This window comes from Myxocyprinus asiaticus, chromosome 50 (genome assembly GCF_019703515.2).
Source record: "Myxocyprinus asiaticus isolate MX2 ecotype Aquarium Trade chromosome 50, UBuf_Myxa_2, whole genome shotgun sequence".
Lineage (NCBI taxonomy): Eukaryota > Metazoa > Chordata > Actinopteri > Cypriniformes > Catostomidae > Myxocyprinus > Myxocyprinus asiaticus.
The window spans coordinates 23545196-23562910 of NC_059393.1; the positions used below are offsets into that span (position 1 = coordinate 23545196).

A 17715-nucleotide genomic window follows, 5' to 3' on the forward strand; every position below is an offset into this window, starting at 1 on the left:
TTTGGCAATTTCAAGCATTGTATAGCCTTCATTCCTCAAAACAATGATTGACTGGTGAGTTTCTAGAGAAAGCTGTTTCTTTTTTGCCATTTTTGACCTAATATTGACCTTAAGACATGCCAGTCTATTGCATACTGTGGCAACTCAAAAACAAACACAAAGAGTTAAGCTTCATTTAACGAACCAAACTGTTCAACTGTGTTTGATATAATGGCAAGTGATTTTCTAGTACCAAATGATCAATTTATCATGATTACTCAAGGATAAGGTGTTGGAGTGATGGCTGCTGTCTAGATTTGATCAAAAATGACTTGTTCAAATAGTGATGGTGCTGTGTTTTACATCAGTAATGTCCTGACTATACTGTGTGATCAGTTGAATGATACTTTGGTGAATAAAAGTACCAAAAATCTGTACATTATTCGAAACTATTGGCCACCAGCGTGTATATTACTGTTGTTACAATAAATAAGTATATTCAAACGCTGTAAAACTTTAAGCATGTACAACATGAGTGTTTTCTTGGCAATAAAAACATAATTAAAAAAGAATACAAATGTCTAAGTACGAGTATTTAAAAAAAATTATCATAATAATTTTCTAGTGAATGAGCAATATTCAAAATATATCTAGGGAATATTCAATTAAATAAAAAAGTCTGTTTACATTAGCTGCTATATGACCTCTTCTTCACCCGATTGATCTCATTTATGTATAACTAACTCTATATATATATTATATCTCATGAAACCTGTCAAGAACATGTCCGGGTCACATTTCACCCCAAAATCAAAGCACATAAAGAAAATGAAGCCTATTTTAGGTTCATTAATCTTTATTTATTTATTTTGCATTGTATCATTATTTTAACTACAATTAAGCACAATTTGATGACAGGTTTTTCATTTGTGGGTGAACTATCCCTTTAATTCTCTTTATGAAAAATGCTGTTTTTCATTATGATATTATTTTGTGGTGAAATGTGAGCTGGACATGTTTTACATTTACATTTATGCATTTGGCAGACACTTTTATCCAAAGCGACTTACAGTGCACTTATTACAGGGACAATCCCCCTGGAGCAATCTGGAGTTAAGTGCCTTGCTCAAGGACACAATGGAGGTGGCTGTAGGGATTGAACCAACAACCTTCTGATTACCAGTTATATGCTTTAGTCCACTACCACCACCACTTTTGTGATATTTCTCTTTTTTCAACAATTAAAGAAACAAAGTAAATAAACCTACATCAATATACAGTGTGATGAAAATTAAATAAAACTACATTATGTGCATGAAGACATGAAATTCAACGTGAACTTTGTCATCTGAGAAGGGTGAACTTGCTGATGAACTTGCACCGCAGTCATTTACACATGTACATTAAGCGCTGTACATCACGTTTCATTTCGTGTGCTCTTTCTCAAGTTTGTCTCTGAGTTTGTGGAATGACGGTCTCTTCTTGGGTTCTGTGTTCCAGCAGGATCTCATGATGGTGTAGATGTCAGGTGGACATTCATCGGGTGGCTCCATACGGTAACCCTGACCAACACGCTCCCTCACTTCACTCACCGACTGCAAGAATGAACAAGGACGATACAAGATCAAGAATCTGTTGTTTTGAAATCAAAATGTTCTCTTTGTGAGATCAGGGCCCAGTTGCAAGAAAATCCTTAAGCTAAGAAAACTCTTAGTGACAATAGCCTTACAATTATAAGGGGTTTTATTAAATAAAGGGGGTTTTTGTAAACAGTGCCCAGACTTTCAGACAAAACATCTAGTATAGATGCTTAACACGCCAAACTTGTTTTATTAACAATCAAAATGTCATCATACTGTATGTACAGTGCAAACTGCCTCCCCCCCCAAAGAAATGAATTAGTTTAATATTATTTTTATTTATTATTTATTATTATTATTATCAATTAACTATTTAAATATGAATAATTATTATGAAATATTTATATAAATATTATACGTATTTTATAAAAAAAATATAATTTATTCAAAATGTCACAAAAAAAAGATACTTTATTTCATATATTTAAAAAATAATTTCAATAATTTATCTTGGTTTAAAACTATCAGTTCCACAGTCCAAACTGGCCAATACAAAGCAACATTAGACATGTTTAAATATTAATATCAATATTAAAAGTGTTTTATTGTCACAAAAAATTTACTTTATAAATTTTAAAATTCATTTAAATAATTTATTTTGGTTTAAAACTGGCCAATACAAAACAACATTAGACATGTTTAAATATTAATATCAATATTAAACATGTTTTATGAACATTCACGCAAAAATATAAATTATTTTATAGATAAAAATATGCAAAACAATGTTTTGCTTCAAAACGATCAGTTCTACAGTGTAAACTGGCCAATACAAACCAAAATATGTAACAGAAAAAGAATGTAAAAAAACACAAATTATATTTAATAATACATGTAATTTTACTGTAAAATAATACAAAATATTTACAAAAATATTTACAAAAATATATATTTTAAGGATGTAATTAGTATCAACTCCCTTATCATTAATGGTGATAATTTATATTAAGCAAATGTTGACTAAGACTAACATTCTGCCTAACATCTCCTTGTGCGATGGCCTCTGGATGTCATTATTTTAATTAATTAAACTGTAATCAGTTTCAGGAAAGAAACTCACCATCTTGGGGTACGGCTGTCTGCCATATGAAAAGATTTCCCACAGAAGAACTCCAAAACTCCAAACGTCTGAGTGAGTGGAGAATTTCTATGGTTAAGAGAACAAATTAAGGCCAGTTTTAATACTTACAAATAATAATAAAAAATAGCCATACATGACTGAATTTAAGTTTCTCAGGATCTTACAAACCTTTTGATCTAAAGGCTTACGTTTAAATGCTTGAAATTAGTTTTTATTAATAAATATAAATTGTGCCTACATAGTAAAAAAAAAACAAAACAGTGAACAAGTTTCCAGCAATCTATGCAAACAAGCGAAATAGAAGAGAGTTTTCTTTTGTTTCACATTTTGACACTAAATAATCTCCATATTCCCATTAGTGTTATTTCATTGTAACTATTATTCAAAAATGTTTAAAATCGTAATAATATAGAATGAGTAGGCATTGAGTTATTGTATATTACTAGATAACATCTCACCTTGTTCTTTAAAGCTTCAGGTGCCGTCCACTTGATGGGTAATTTTGAGTTGTCTGTTGCCATAGAGCTGACCTTCGCCAGACCAAAATCACTGACTTTGGCGACAGCATCCTCAGACACGAGAATATTTCGTCCTGCAAGATCTCTGTGGAGAAGTTTTTTTGATTCCAGGTGTTCCATACCTTCACAAACATCTCTGTTAAGCCATAAAAATAAAAAAAACACAAATCTCCATGAACAAAATAACTGCACTTTTACTTAAAAAATTTAAATAAATAATAATAATAATAATAATTAAATGTTTTTGGGGTCAAAATGGTCTACCTATACAAACCATTACACACATTACAATCACACAAACCATTAGTATTGATTTTATAGTAATTAGAGGTCAACCGAAAGTGGATTTTACAGATAACGATAACGGATTAATCGGCCGATAGTTTTTAAAATAGAACTGAAAAAAAAAAAAAATTATAATCTTAGTCTTTCCTTACTACAGTGGGTACAAACATAAAATGTCCAAAATGTAAAAATCCCAGATGTAGTTTATTGTGCAACCAAAAAAAAAAAATTAAGATTTGGTGCATAATGTGGGACTTTTAACAATAAACAAGCCCAAAATACACAAGTGGCTCTTATTTTGAAATGACAGGGTCTTGGCTCCGTTACAGCGCTCCATATATAAGTAACGGCATAGATATTTGCTAATAACCGATATTTCTAAAAAGCGACTATTGGCACCGATTAATCTGTTAAACCGATATATCAGTCTTCCTCTATTAATAATTAAAGTTACGAAGAAATAAATATATACACATTTACATTGAAAAAATAAATTTAAAATAACCGTGTCCATCTGTAAAGTCTTACAGTGCAAAGCGCAACAGCTGAGTCGAACTCACAGCAAAACGTCCACGTGTGCGAAGAAAATTCACCAGATTCCCCTGTGATGCATAAAATGTTCACAAAGATTCAGACTTGATTCACAGATTTGTTTCAATGATTCCGATTCTATTGAATTGATTATATTTGACAAAAACATATTTGGCAAATAAGTGCAATAATAATTCAATGTGACTGTACCTTTGTCATGAGTTCTGTTATGATGTAAAGTCCATTGTGAAGAATCACCCCTAATAACTGAACAAGATTTTTATGATGGAGATTTCTGGAAAAGAGCAAAAGAGAGATTATAACACCACAGACAGACAGACAGAGAGACAGACAGATACACTGTTTAAGAGACAACACATCTGCTCACGTCATGACAGAAGTCTCTTCGAGGAAGGCTTGGGCAGTAACATCACATTTAATGTTTTTAACGGCGACCCTCTGGCCTGCATACTCGCCCTCAAATACAGCTGAAACATCAAAACCACATCAATGTCATTCAACTAACTACTAATGGACAATTTATCATTGCATAATGTCTTCTTTTTCACACATACTATTCTTTCAAAATAGCACAGTAAGCAATATAACAGTAGTCCATTCTGAAAATAGCTATTGTGTCTTAAAACACTGGCATCTGGTGGTGCTCAGGTAGAACTACACTCCATATTTTGTTTGTTGTATATTCAGAGTAATTGCAAGCCTACCACCAAACTCCCCCTCTCCAATGGCCTCTCCCAAAGTCAACTTTGTGAGGTCCAGTAACCAGCCGGCTGTGAAAAAGACAGATTTTCAATGGTTAACGATAAATAAAATCAAATTTCAATCAAGTATTTGATGACCTCTTTTGGGAAACACTTACTTTTCAATAGTTTTGTCTCTGCAGATTTTGTCCCCTCTTTCATTTTGGGTTTTTGTAGAATTGTAGCGATGGCACTTTTATTTTTGCTGTAAAACTAAAACAATGAATACAGCTTTCACAACTAATAAAACATAGACAGAACAACTATATATTTAGACAGAACATGATTTTGGTTTTTAAGGAGATGTTTACACTTAGATTGAGAGTCTGTTTGAAGAGTTGTTGTTTTTTTTTTGGTTAGTGTGTATGTTGTTTTCTGAACTCGGCTGCACACCTGTGAAACTAGAGGTAGACCGATATATCGGTTTTACCAATTTAATCGGTGCCAATAGTTGCTTTTTGGAGTTATCGTTTATGTGCAAAAATCTATGCCGATAGTTGCCAATCAAGTTGTTTGTTATCTGCCTTTTAGTTATCGGTATCGGCAAAATCCACTATCGGTCAACCTTTAAGTGAAAAGCCCCCAAATCTTGAGGTCTGTTGTACAATATGAACTCTGGTATGATTCACAATTAGTATGAAAGAAATTAGTTCACAACTTTTGTGATGCATGTACGGTAACAAACGCAAGAGCCGCTCTGATTGTATTAAGTTTTGGTTAGTTGTAAATACAAAAGGACAATATTTCTGTTGAGCTATTCAGAGCTATTCAGGTTGTAGTCCAAAAACCCGGAAGACAATTAGCATTTTCGAGCCATGGTTCCCTCACAAATTTCCAATGTGTTTTTATAATGGCAAATTTAGATATACGAATAAAATAAGTCTGTGTCTGTGGGTAAAATTACTTGAAGAGTCTCACATTTTGTCCTAGAACATAAATTACACAGTCATACCTCAAACGTTAATTTTGAAGCTACAGTATTTTTTAAAAATGCATCTTGCTGTGACAGTGCTAATTAAGGACTACAACTACCATGAGCATGTGAGCTATGTTCATTACAAAATGGACGACTGTTGTAGTCCATATTTAGCTACGAGTTAGCAACATGCATTTTTTAAGACAAACCGGCCAATTAATGTATGATTGTGTGTCATTTTTGTTCTTAAAACATTAAAGTTTCTTCAAGTAATTTTCAACACACACAGATCTTATTTTAATCCCTATAAAAACCCATAGCAAATTAGCCCTCTGGGTTTGCCTACAAATTGACGTTACAGCTGAACAGCTCTATTCACATTTTTCCTGAGCAACCACTGGGAGGCGATGTGATGATTCTAATAGCCACTGGACTGTTTTCTGGTTCCGGTCTCCATACGAAGCAATGCAAAAACTACCGAAACGAGCAATCCAGATGGAGAACAACAACCATTTTAGGTTCAGGTACAACTTGCGCAGTTTTGGTGTCATAAATCAAAGCAGTTAGTGATATCAATGTAGTTGTCGCTTAGGCAATCGCTTTATCGGGTGAGGCACTGTCAAAAGACGGTCATCGCGACTGTACAGTATCGGCAATATAGTGCCACATGTTAATACGCTAAACATCACATTATCCGCTAAAAACATAAGCCAATGCAAATGAAAACACTGGAAATCAGAAAACGACAATAGGGTTCCGTTATGAATCGTGGAACACTTCCACACTCACGAAGGTGGATAACAGTGAAACTGTCGTCTTCTGCTGAGTCATTATCAAGTTACAGTGGTAAACAGTTGCAACTAATATTTACATTAATCACAATCATACCACAGTTTGACCTAAAAGTACACCCAGAGACTATTTAGCTCGAGACAGAGCACTGGTATTAAAATGAATTGGAGAAACTGGAACGGCCAGTATGGCGGATGTAGAAAAGGAAGTCCAGCCTTATACACTGGCGGTCAAAAGGTTGGAATAATGCACAGATTTAGCTGTTTTCAGAAAGAAAATGGTACTTTAATCACAACTAATCACAAAGTATAGTCAGGACATTACTGATGTAAAAAAACAGCACCATCACTATTTGAAAAAAGTAATTTTTGATCAAATCTAGACATGCCCCATTTCCAGCAGCCATCACTCCAAGACCTTATCTTTGAGTATCAAGATGGTGATCAAGATGGCGCCGCAGATGGCAGCCTCGGTGTGCAGCTCTCCAATTCTTTTGATGTTTTTGTTTGTCCTGTGTTTAGTAATCTTTTTCCAATCAGTTTTACCAGGGACAAACCGATGAACATTCGGCAGCACATACCAGACAATCTTTTCCTATTTTTTGACTATTTGGACATTTTGCTTGACATTTTAGTCAGAGGCGCAGCTGTGTTGTTTAAATGTGCTATGAGACGCAGGCGAGGGAAGCGAGCCGGCGTGCTGGTCAAGCTTCGTCAGTGTGGCTTTCGAACAGTGCAGCCGAGTATTCATCTAGAGAATCTCCGCTCTCTTCCTAACATCTCCTCACCCTTACAAACAAGGACTTTTCAAACTCTGCTGCCTTGTGCTTCACAGAAACCTGGCTGAGTGAAGCCATTCCGGACAGCACATTACATCTGCCAGGTTTTCATCTGTTCAGAGCGGATCACATTGTGGGGTTACCGGGGAAAACGAGAAGTGGTGGAACATGCTTTTACATCAATGAAAGTTGGGGTACAGATGTAACAACGTTAAAGAAGATGTGCTGTCCTAATTTGGAAGCGCTCTTTATTAATTGTAAGCCTTTCTACTCGCCGCGGGAGTTTTCCTCGTTTATTCTGGTGAGTGTTTACATCGCGCCAAACACGTGTTTGAATGCTGCGCTGCAACAGCTGGCTGATCAAATCACAGACACAGAACAACAATACCTGGACTCAGTTATTATTATTCTTGGGGATTTTAACAAAGCAAACCTCACACATGAACTGCCCAAATACAAACAGCACATTACATGCCCAACCAGAGACAGAAATATACTGGATCACTGCTACACAACAATAAAGGATGCATATCGCTCTGTCCCTAGAGCAGCTTTGGGACTATCAGATCACTGTCTGGTTCATCTTCTTCCAACCTACAGACAGAAACTAAAATAAGCTAAACCTGTAGTAAAGACTGGAAAGCGATGGACCAATTAAGCAGAGCTGGAACTACAAGCCTGTTTTGACTGCACTGATTAGTGTATTTGAGGCTGCAGACACCAATCTGGATGAGCTCACAGATACTGTAACATCATATATCAGTTTCTGTGGATTCCTACTAGGACTTATTTAACATACAAAAATGACAAACCGTGGTTTACAGCAAAACTCAGGCAGCTTCGTCAGGTAAAAGAGGATGCTTACAGAAGTGGCGATGAAATCTTGTACAATCAGGCCAGGAATACATTGAATAAGGAAATCAGAGTGGCTAAAAGAAGCTATTCTGATAAGCTGAAAAACAAGTTTTCAGCTAATGACCCTGCATCAGTGTGGAGTGGCCTGAAACAATTTACTAACTACAAGACTCTATCCCCCACTGTAGGAAACCAACAACTGGCTGACAACCTGAATGTGTTCTAATGTAGATTTGAAAGGCCCAATCTCACACCCCACACCTGCTCTGACCTTCACTTCACACAAACATCAACACCTCCTTGCAGGTCTTAAGTGCAGATTGAGTCGCAGGAAAAGGGAGGAGGGGGGCTGCAGGAGGTGTTGATGTTTGTGTGAAGTCTTCCGAAAACAAAAGTCAAGGAAAGCAGAGTTTCACCCACTTGTTTAAAATTCAGTGCTCACCAGCTGGCCCCCATCTTCACATTGATCTTCAATAGATCACTGGAGCAGTGTGAAGTCCCATGCTGCTTTAAATGCTCAGTCATCATTCCTGTCCCAAAGAAACCCAAAATCACAGGACTTAATGATTACAGACTGTCGCTCTGACGTTTGTGGTAATGAAGTGATTTGAGAGACTGGTGTTGGCCCACCTGAAGGACATCACTGGGCCCTTTCTAGATCCCCTTCAATTTGCTTATCGAGCAAATAGGTCTGTGGATGATGCAGTCAATATGGGATTGCATCATATCCAGCAACATCTGGACAGACCAGGGACATACACAAGGATCATTTTTGTGGACTTCAGTTCGGCTTTCAACACCATGATCCCAGCTATACTCCAGACTAAATTACACCAACTTTCTGTTCCCACGTCTATATGTCAGTGGATTCCCAGCTTTCTAACGGACAAGCAGCAGCTAGTGAGACAGGGGAAATTCACTTCCAGCACATGTACAATCAGCACTGGTGCCCCCCAGGGATGTGTGCTCTCCCCACTACTCTTCTCCCTGTATACAAATGATTGCACCCCCAAGGACCCCTCTGTCAAGTTCCTGAAGTTTGCAGACGACACTACAGTCATCGGCCTCATCCAAGATGACGATGGGTCTGTGTACAGAAGGGAGGTTGAACGGCTGGCTGTCTGGTGCTGTCAAAACAACCTGGAGCTGAACACGCTCAAAACAGTGGAGATGATTGTGAACACTGACCCCCCTCACCATTCTAAACAGCACTGTGGCAGCAGTGGAGTCATTCAGGTTCCTGGGCACTACCATCTCACAGGACCTGAAGTGGGAGACCCATATTGACAATGACCACACTACATTGTGAAAAAGGCCCAGCAGGGGTTGTACTTCCTTCGCCAGCTGAGGAAGTTCAACCTGCCACGGGCGCTGCTGATGTAGGTCTACTCAGCAATCATTGAGTCTGTCCTCTGCATTTCAATAACTGTTTGGTTTGGTGCAGCTACGAAATTGGATATCAGAAGACTCCATAGGACAGTTCGGACTGCTGAGAGTATTATTGGTTGCCCCCTGCCCTCCCTTCAAGAACTATACACTTCCAGAGTGAGGAAAAAGGCTGGAAAAATCACTCTGGACCCCACTCACCCTGCCCACTACCTTTTTGAACTGTTGCCTTCTGGTCAACACTTCAGAGCTCTGAGCACCAGAACCGTCAGGCACAGGAACAGTTTCTTCCCTCAGGCCATCCATCTCATGAACAGTTAAATTGCCCCATTGAGCAATAATTATGTGCAATACACAGCTTAGTGTATTTATATTTATCCAAAATACCATACCTTTTCTGCCATTACATTCCCTTGCTTCTGTATATAACAGATTTGTATTTGTATAATGTACATACGTGTATATATATATATATACATATATATATATATATATATAGCCTTATTGTGTATTTCTATATATACTTTATTTTCTATCCACTTTTTATTTGTATTCAATTTCTTTATTATTATTATCTCTGTCTTGTTGCTGTATTGTTTGTGCACTGGAAGCTTCTGTCACCAAGACAAATTCCTTGTATGTGTAAGCATACTTGGCAATAAAGCTCATTCTGATTCCGATTCTGATTGAGTAATCATGCTAAATTGCTAATTTGGTACTAGAAAATCACTTGCCATTATATCAAACACAGTTGAAAGCTATTTGGTTCGTTAAATGAAGCTTAACATTGTCTTTGTGTTTGTTTTTGAGTTGCCACAGTATGCAATAGACTGGCATGTCTTAAGGTCAATATTAGGTCAAAAATGGCAAAAAAGAAACAGCTTTCTCTAGAAACTCACCAGTCAATCATTGTTTTGAGGAATGAAGGCTATACAATGCTTGAAATTGCCAAAAACTGAAGATTTCTTATAAAGGTGTACACTGCAGTCTTCAAAGACAAAGGACAACTGTCTCTAACAAGGACAGAAAGAGATGTGGAAGACCAGATGTACAACTAAACAAGAGGATAAGTACATCAGAGTCTCTAGTTTGAGAAATAGACGCCTCACATGTCCTCAGCTGACAGCTTCATTGAATTCTACCCGCTCAACACCAGTTTCATGTACAACAGTAAAGAGAAGACTCAGGGGTGCAGGCCTTATGGGAAGAATTGCAAAGAAAAAGCCACTTTTGAAACAGAAAAACAAAAAGAAAAGGTTAGAGTGGGCAAAGAAACACAGACATTGGACAACAGATAATTGGATCTTAACCCCATTGAGCTTTTGTGGGATCAGCTAGACTGTAAGGTGCGTGAGAAGTGCCCGACAAGACAGACACATCTATGGTAAGTGTTACAGGAAGTGTGGGGTGAAATGTCACCTGAGTATCTGGACAAACTGACAGCTAGAATGTCAAGGATCTGCAAAGCTGTCATTGCTGCACGTGGAGGATTTTTTGATGAGAACTCTTTGAAGTAGTTTAAGAAGTTCTGAAATGTTTTTTCAAATTGTAATAGTAATTTTTCACGTTATTAATGTCCTGACTATACATTGTGATCAGTTGAATGCCACTTTGGTGAATAAAAGTACCAATATCTTTCCATTAGAACAAAATCTGTACATTATTCCAAACATTTGGCTGCCAGTGTAGGTAAAAGAGCCAATCACCTGTCAGTCAACTCGAGAGTGCGCATTTGCATTAGCTATACCAGCCTGTAATTAGCATTTTTTTTTTTTCATGTGATTTGAGCTTAAAAAAAAAAAAAGGCACAATTTATGATACAGTTTTAGTCTGCTGATTTTAAATATGATCTTTGATCATAATCTTGACCAACTGTTTTGGAGACTTTGGTCTTTCCCCATTCAAATAGATAGGAGCTGCACTTTTATGCCGCTTTCATCCATAGAAAATAGCTGCCCTGGAGCATTCTAAAGATGGCTGCCGATTGGACTGACTTGCCTTGAAAGGAACCTTTGTAATACGTAAAAAATAGACTGGCGGAGGCAGAGAATCGAACTCGAGTTCAATAGAGTTTGATCAAACTTCAAGCATTTAAACCAATTGTAAAAACACCTTAAAAAGTTTCCTGTTCCACTTACAAGAAACCCCTTAAGCTAAGAAAACCCTATGAAAACAATTATGATGTTTGGGTTTTTTTAACTTAAGGGGTTTCTTGCAACCAGGCATTGCAAGTTCTTTTTAAAGAAGTCTTCGAAATGTTTGACTGACAAATACGAATGAATGATTGGAAGTTATTTCCCGTTAAAAACCACAGGAAACAAGTAACACAGATGTGTTACTTGAAAACTGCAAGAAAAAAAGCAACAGGCGCTATAATTAACTTTATGTCATCAGAGCTTGCAGTAGAAACCATCGTTTGACATGTACCTCGATCATGTCGATGAGGTTGTAAAAGAATTCTTTGTTGTCGATGGTCAGTTTGCTGTCTTGGAAGATGACTCGGTAATGAATGACGTTCTGTTTGAAGCAAACACACAATACAAAATCACCAGGATGCCGAATAGACTCTCGAACCAGGAATAGACCGTCTTCCATGGGCCTGAGTTTGCCAATGGCCTGTTGTCCAGATATCTTTCCATGAAACCAGCTAAAGGTTAATTAGAGAAGATTGTAAGAGGTTAACAGGAATGAGGTGTCCACATACTTTTGGTTACATAGTTATATGAATGTTTTGAAATTTACTGGGAATGGACATGTCAGACCATAAATAACTTCTCTTCTACTATGTTTTCACAATACCACTGGCCCAGCTGACACATAGCCCTTCCTGCTACTTCAGTTGAGTAACAAGAATACGAGTTGGTTCCTCTTCAGTTCTTTGTAACACAGATTTCAAAGACATTTCTAGAGATTATGAATTTAAATTCCCAGACTTACGGCATTAAACTGAGTTTTGGGTCAATACGTAGGGCCTCCCTCTCTCTGAGGTTCGAACCCAAGACCAGTCCTTCTTCTCCGGTCGCGTTATGTCTCGCTCTGTACTCCCCTTTCCTCTGCAAAACACACTAGTTACTCAACCGCTGGTGACTTTGAAAAGGAAAATGTTTAAAGGGATAGTTCACCCAAAAATGAAAATTCTCTCATCATTTACTCACACTCTTGCCATCCCAGATGTGTATGACTTTCTTCTGCAGAACACAAAGATTTTTAGGAGAATATCTCAGCTTTTGTAGGTCCATACAATGCAAGTGAATGGTGACCAGAACTTTGAATCTCCAAAACTCACAGTAAGTCAGCATAAAAATAATTAATACAACACCAGTGGGTAAATCCATGGTTTAGAAGTGATATGACAAAGTGTAGGTGAGAAACAAATCAATATTTAAGTCCTTTTATAACCATAAATCTCCACCTTTGACCAGCACCGACCAGTAGGTGGCGATAATTATGAAGAATGTTAATGACCAAAAAACAAGAGGAATGTGGAAGTGAAAGTGGACATTTACAGTAAAAAAGTACTTAAATTTTGATCTGTTTCTCACCCACATCTATCATAATGCTTCTGAAGACCACTGGAGTCTTATGGATTACTTTTATGATGCCTTTATGTGAGTTTTGCAGATTCAAAGTTCTGGTCACCATTCAATTGCATTGTATGGACCTACAGAGCTGAAATCTTCATTTGTGTTCAGTAGAAGAACATCATACACATCTGGGATGGCATGAGAGTGAGTAAATTATGAGAGAATTTTTATTTTTGGGTGACCTATCCCTTTAAGACGACGTCAAATGTTTTTATTTTACCGTTCCGGGTCCCACAATTGTTAGAACATCAGCTTTGTGATATGGTATTTCACCAGATTTAGGTTCGCAATGCTCCTTTTTGGCAACACACTGTGTACCCGATGTCCAAGATTTCTAAAATAAGAACAAGTAGCAGGTCTTAGAGCCTGTTTAATTTCAAGATGTCTAGGCTTATTTTGCAGAAGGTCTTGCTTACCGTGGCCATGTTTTGAAATATTAAAATGGTACCAAACAACAGCGCTTCGGAAGCATCAACAAAAACCTATTTCAGAAGACAGCGTTCAACATGCCATTGAACTGTAAATGTATTATCAGCTGTTACAAAATGCATTACAAGGTCTGTATAGGAAACATCTGCCAAAACACACTTTTTATACAAGTATACATTTCTTAAATTAATAATAATAAAAAATATATATAAAAAAAAATCTAATGATACATATTTACTGTATACACAGCATATAACTCATTTATGAATTATAATCCGGTAGTGATTACAGATTACATGACTAAAATTTAAATGCATGAAAATATATTATATAAACACACAGTATGTACGTATGTATCTATCTATCTATCTATCTATCTATCTGTCTATACAGTTGTGCTCAAAAGTTTGCATACCCTGGTAGAAATTGTGACATTTTGGCATTGATTTTGAAAGTATGACTGATCATGCAAAAAAACTGTCTTTAATTTAAGGATAGTGATTATATGAAACCATTTATCATCACATAGTTGTTTGGCTCATTTTTAAATCATAATAACAGAAATCACCCAAATGGCCCTGATCAAAAGTTTACATACCCTTGAATGTTTGGCCTTGTTACAGACACACAAGGTGACACACACAGGTTTAAATGGCAATTAAAGGTTAATTTCCCACACCTGTGGCTTTTAAAATTGCAATTAGTGTCTGTGTATAAATAGTCAATGAGTTTGTTAGCTCTCACGTGGATGCACTGAGCAGGCTAGATACTGAGCCATGGGGAGCAGAAAAGAACTGTCAAAAGACCTGCGTAACAAGGTAATGGAACTTTATAAAGATGGAAAAGGATATAAAAAGATATCCAAAGCCTTGAAAATGCCAGTCAGTACTGTTCAATCACTTATTAAGAAGTGGAAAATTCGGCGATCTCTTGATATCAAGTCAAGGTCAGGTAGACCAAGAAAGATTTCAGCCACAATTGTTTGGGATACAAAGAAAAACCCACAGGTAACCTCAGGAGACAATACTTGAACAAAAATGAGCTGCATGGTTGAGTTGCCAGAAAGAAGCCTTTACTGCGCCAATGCCACAAAAAACCCCAGTTACAATATGCTCGACAACACCTTGACACGCCTTTGGAGTGACGAGATCAAAATAGAGCTTTATGGTCACAACCATAAGCGCTATGTTTGGAGAGGGGTCAACAAGGCCTATAGTGAAAAGAATATCATCCCCACTGTGAAGCATGGTGGTGGCTCACTGATGTTTTGGGGGTGTGTGAGCTCTAAAGGCACGGGGAATCTTGTGAAAATTGATGGCAAGATGAATGCAGGATGTTATTAGAAAATACTGACAGACTATTTGCATTCTTCTGCATGAAAACTGCGCATGGGACGCTCTTGGACTTTACAGCACGACAATGACCCTAAGCACAAGGCCAAGTTGACCCTCCAGTGGTTACAGCAGAAAAAGGTGAAGGTTATGGAGTGGCCATCACAGTCTCCTGACCTTAATATCATCGAGCCACTCTGGGGAGATCTCAAACGTGCGATACATGCAAGACGACCAAAGACTTTGCATGACCTGGAGGCATTTTGCCAAGATGAATGGGCAGCTATACCACCTGCAAGAATTTGTGGCCTCATAGACAACTATTACAAAAGACTGCACGCTGTCATTGATGCTAAAGGGGGCAATACACAGTATTAAGAACTAAGGGTATGCAGACTTTTGAACAGGGGTTATTTCATTTTTTTCTTTGTTGTCATGTTTTGTTTTATGATTGTGCCATTCTGTTATAACCTACAGTTGAATATGAATCCCATAAGAAATAAAAGAAATGTGTTTTGTCTGCTCACTCTTGTTTTCTTTAAAAATGGAACATATATTACCAATTCTTCAAGAGTATGCAAACTTTTGGGCACAACTGTGTATATATATATATGTGTGTGTGTGTGTGTGTTATTTTATATTTATTAATTTATTTCAATTAATGGATATTTCTAAAATAAATAATTTTGTATATAAAATTATTTTAAATGTATTTAATTAATGCATTAATTATAGATATATTTCTCAAAAACAAACATTAACCTATTGATACATAAATATATAAAATTATCCTACTTTTTTATGATCACATTAATTGAGAATGCATATTTTTTAACATCTAATACACACACACACACACACACACATATACATAAGTCGACTACATTATATGAAGTTATTAGTCAACTATTAAATCCACTACTAAACAAATCTATCCGAAAATTAATATCTTGAATCTACTGATGCAGAAATCGATAGAAAATCAATTGAAATATTCACCTTTGACAAGCGTAGTTTTTTTTAACACCGATTAAGATGAAATACATAAAGAAAAATAATTTTACACAATATTACCAAAGTCAAATGTTATTGTAGCTTTCTGAATGCAGTGACAGTGTTGTATACAATTAAAGTATAGATTTAACCAGCACACTTAAAGATTAAACACTACTTTTAAAATATTAAAGCGAGTCGTTTCACTCACCAGTGAGACTTTGTTTGGCTGGTGGAAGGATGCGTGTTGTAAGTGATGTTTTCACACTATGTAAGCTTGTAATATAATCAGTGACCTATTAAAGACACATGCTTACTTCCTCCTTGTATTCATGCCTCTGTAATACAAAGAGTTTTTTCCACCACGAGACTACTTATGACCATATATGTTGGCAGAGGCAAAAAAAAAAAAAAAAAGAGAGACACAAAAAAGAAGCTGACTTGCTTCAACTCAACAGTCACAACAAAAACAATTTCATTCTGAAGGTTTTGTATATTTATTTAGTTAAGCAGCACTACACAGATATTCAAATGAACAGTTCACACAGTTCTTTTCACATTCCTACAAACAATAAAAAACACTCAGCAGGAATATTTGAAAAATGCCGGGTACATTTTTGCATTATACATTTAAAACAGGTGGCAGAACGTAATTCAAGCAATAGAGATAATCAATATACTACTAATAATAATTAAATATACTAATAGCAACCGGGGGCCTGGGTAGCTCAGTGAGTAAAGAAGCTGGAGTTCGCTAGTTCGAATCCCAGGGCGTGCTGAGTGACTCCAGCCAGGTCTCCTAAGCAACCAAATTGGCCCGGTTGCTAGGGAGGGTAGAGTCACATGGGGTAACCTCCTCGTGGTCGCTATAATGTGGTTCGTTCTCGGTGGGGTGCGTGGTGAGTTGAGCGTGGATGCCGTGGAGAATAGCGTGAAGCCTCCACACGCGCTATGTCTCCGTGGCAACGCACTCAACAAGCCACGTGATAAGATGCGCAGGTTGATGGTCTCAGACGCGGAGGCAACTGGGATTCGTCCTCCGCCACCCGGATTGAGGCGAGTCACTATGCCACCACAAGGACTTAAAAGCGCATTGGGAATTGGGCACTCCAAATTGGGTGAAAAAGGAAGAAGAAAAGAAAAAAAAATAGCAATCTTTCTAGCAAACCACACAACAATGTGCATCTCTCTAAGATTTTCCTCTTTATATAAAAATGTATGAATAGTGAGGTATTACACATTCTTATTTCACATTTCAAGTACTTTAAATTGCTCATTTGAACTTAACCGCAGGCACCAGTGAAGAACCACAGACATACGTTTTGTAGTTTCGAGAAAAACATATCATTACCCTGTAGAAACACCAGTTTCTAACCCTTAAATGACTGATTATTCACTATACAACAAAGCAAATCAAACCAAATAATGACTGCAGCACTCACAAAGGTATAAAAATCTATTTATGTGTGCTGTATGATACATTTTTGCTGGATGATCAATTAAAAATCTGATATTTTATTAAACAACCACTCAGAGCTCACCAGAATATGCTTCCTGATTCTGTGTTGCTTTTAGACTTTATTAGCTTTTCATTTTAAAACCATTATTTTCTTTAAGATAAACAAAAGAGCAGCTCTTAATTTCTTTGCATTTACATAAATAATATTGTATTATAATCATATTATATAAATATAATCCAAAAGTCTGGGAACAAATTGAAAATTCAGGATTCAATATCTAATTTGAACCTAAATAAAATATTTTAGGATTTTGTAAGACTTGAATCTAATCAAATAACTGTTTCCATTGAAGCACACAAGATGCTCTATGGAATATTCTCAATTCATGCTGAATAA

The 17715-nt window shown here is 36.7% G+C and overlaps 1 protein-coding gene across 2 annotated transcripts; it reads right to left on the bottom strand.

Annotated features, from left to right (window-relative positions):
- Positions 1-454: 454 nt before the first annotated feature.
- matk (megakaryocyte-associated tyrosine kinase) lies at positions 455-16190 on the bottom strand. Of its 2 annotated transcripts, XM_051694702.1 has the most exons (13): positions 16071-16169; positions 13523-13588; positions 13327-13440; positions 12460-12575; positions 11950-12169; positions 4915-5008; positions 4760-4825; positions 4423-4522; positions 4245-4329; positions 4032-4105; positions 3159-3354; positions 2680-2766; positions 455-1574 (listed from the first exon to the last, which is right to left on the bottom strand). In XM_051694702.1, exons 2-13 carry the CDS (start codon positions 13529-13531, stop codon positions 1404-1406), a joined length of 1332 nt encoding a protein of 443 aa, XP_051550662.1. In that variant the 5' UTR covers positions 13532-13588; positions 16071-16169; the 3' UTR covers positions 455-1403. The 2 variants fall into 2 exon arrangements, with proteins under 2 accessions (XP_051550662.1, XP_051550663.1); XM_051694703.1 differs by lacking the exons at positions 13327-13440; positions 13523-13588 and having other exon boundaries at positions 16071-16190.
- Between the last annotated feature and the right edge of the window lie 1525 nt (positions 16191-17715).

Coding starts and splice junctions, on each gene's coding strand:
- matk (XM_051694702.1), bottom strand. Junction 4,523..4,759: donor TGGAGAGGGGGAGTTTGGTG/GTAGGCTTGCAA, acceptor TTGATGTTTCAG/CTGTATTTGAGGGCGAGTAT. Junction 3,355..4,031: donor CAGCTGTTGCGCTTTGCACT/GTAAGACTTTAC, acceptor ATGGCTTAACAG/AGATGTTTGTGAAGGTATGG.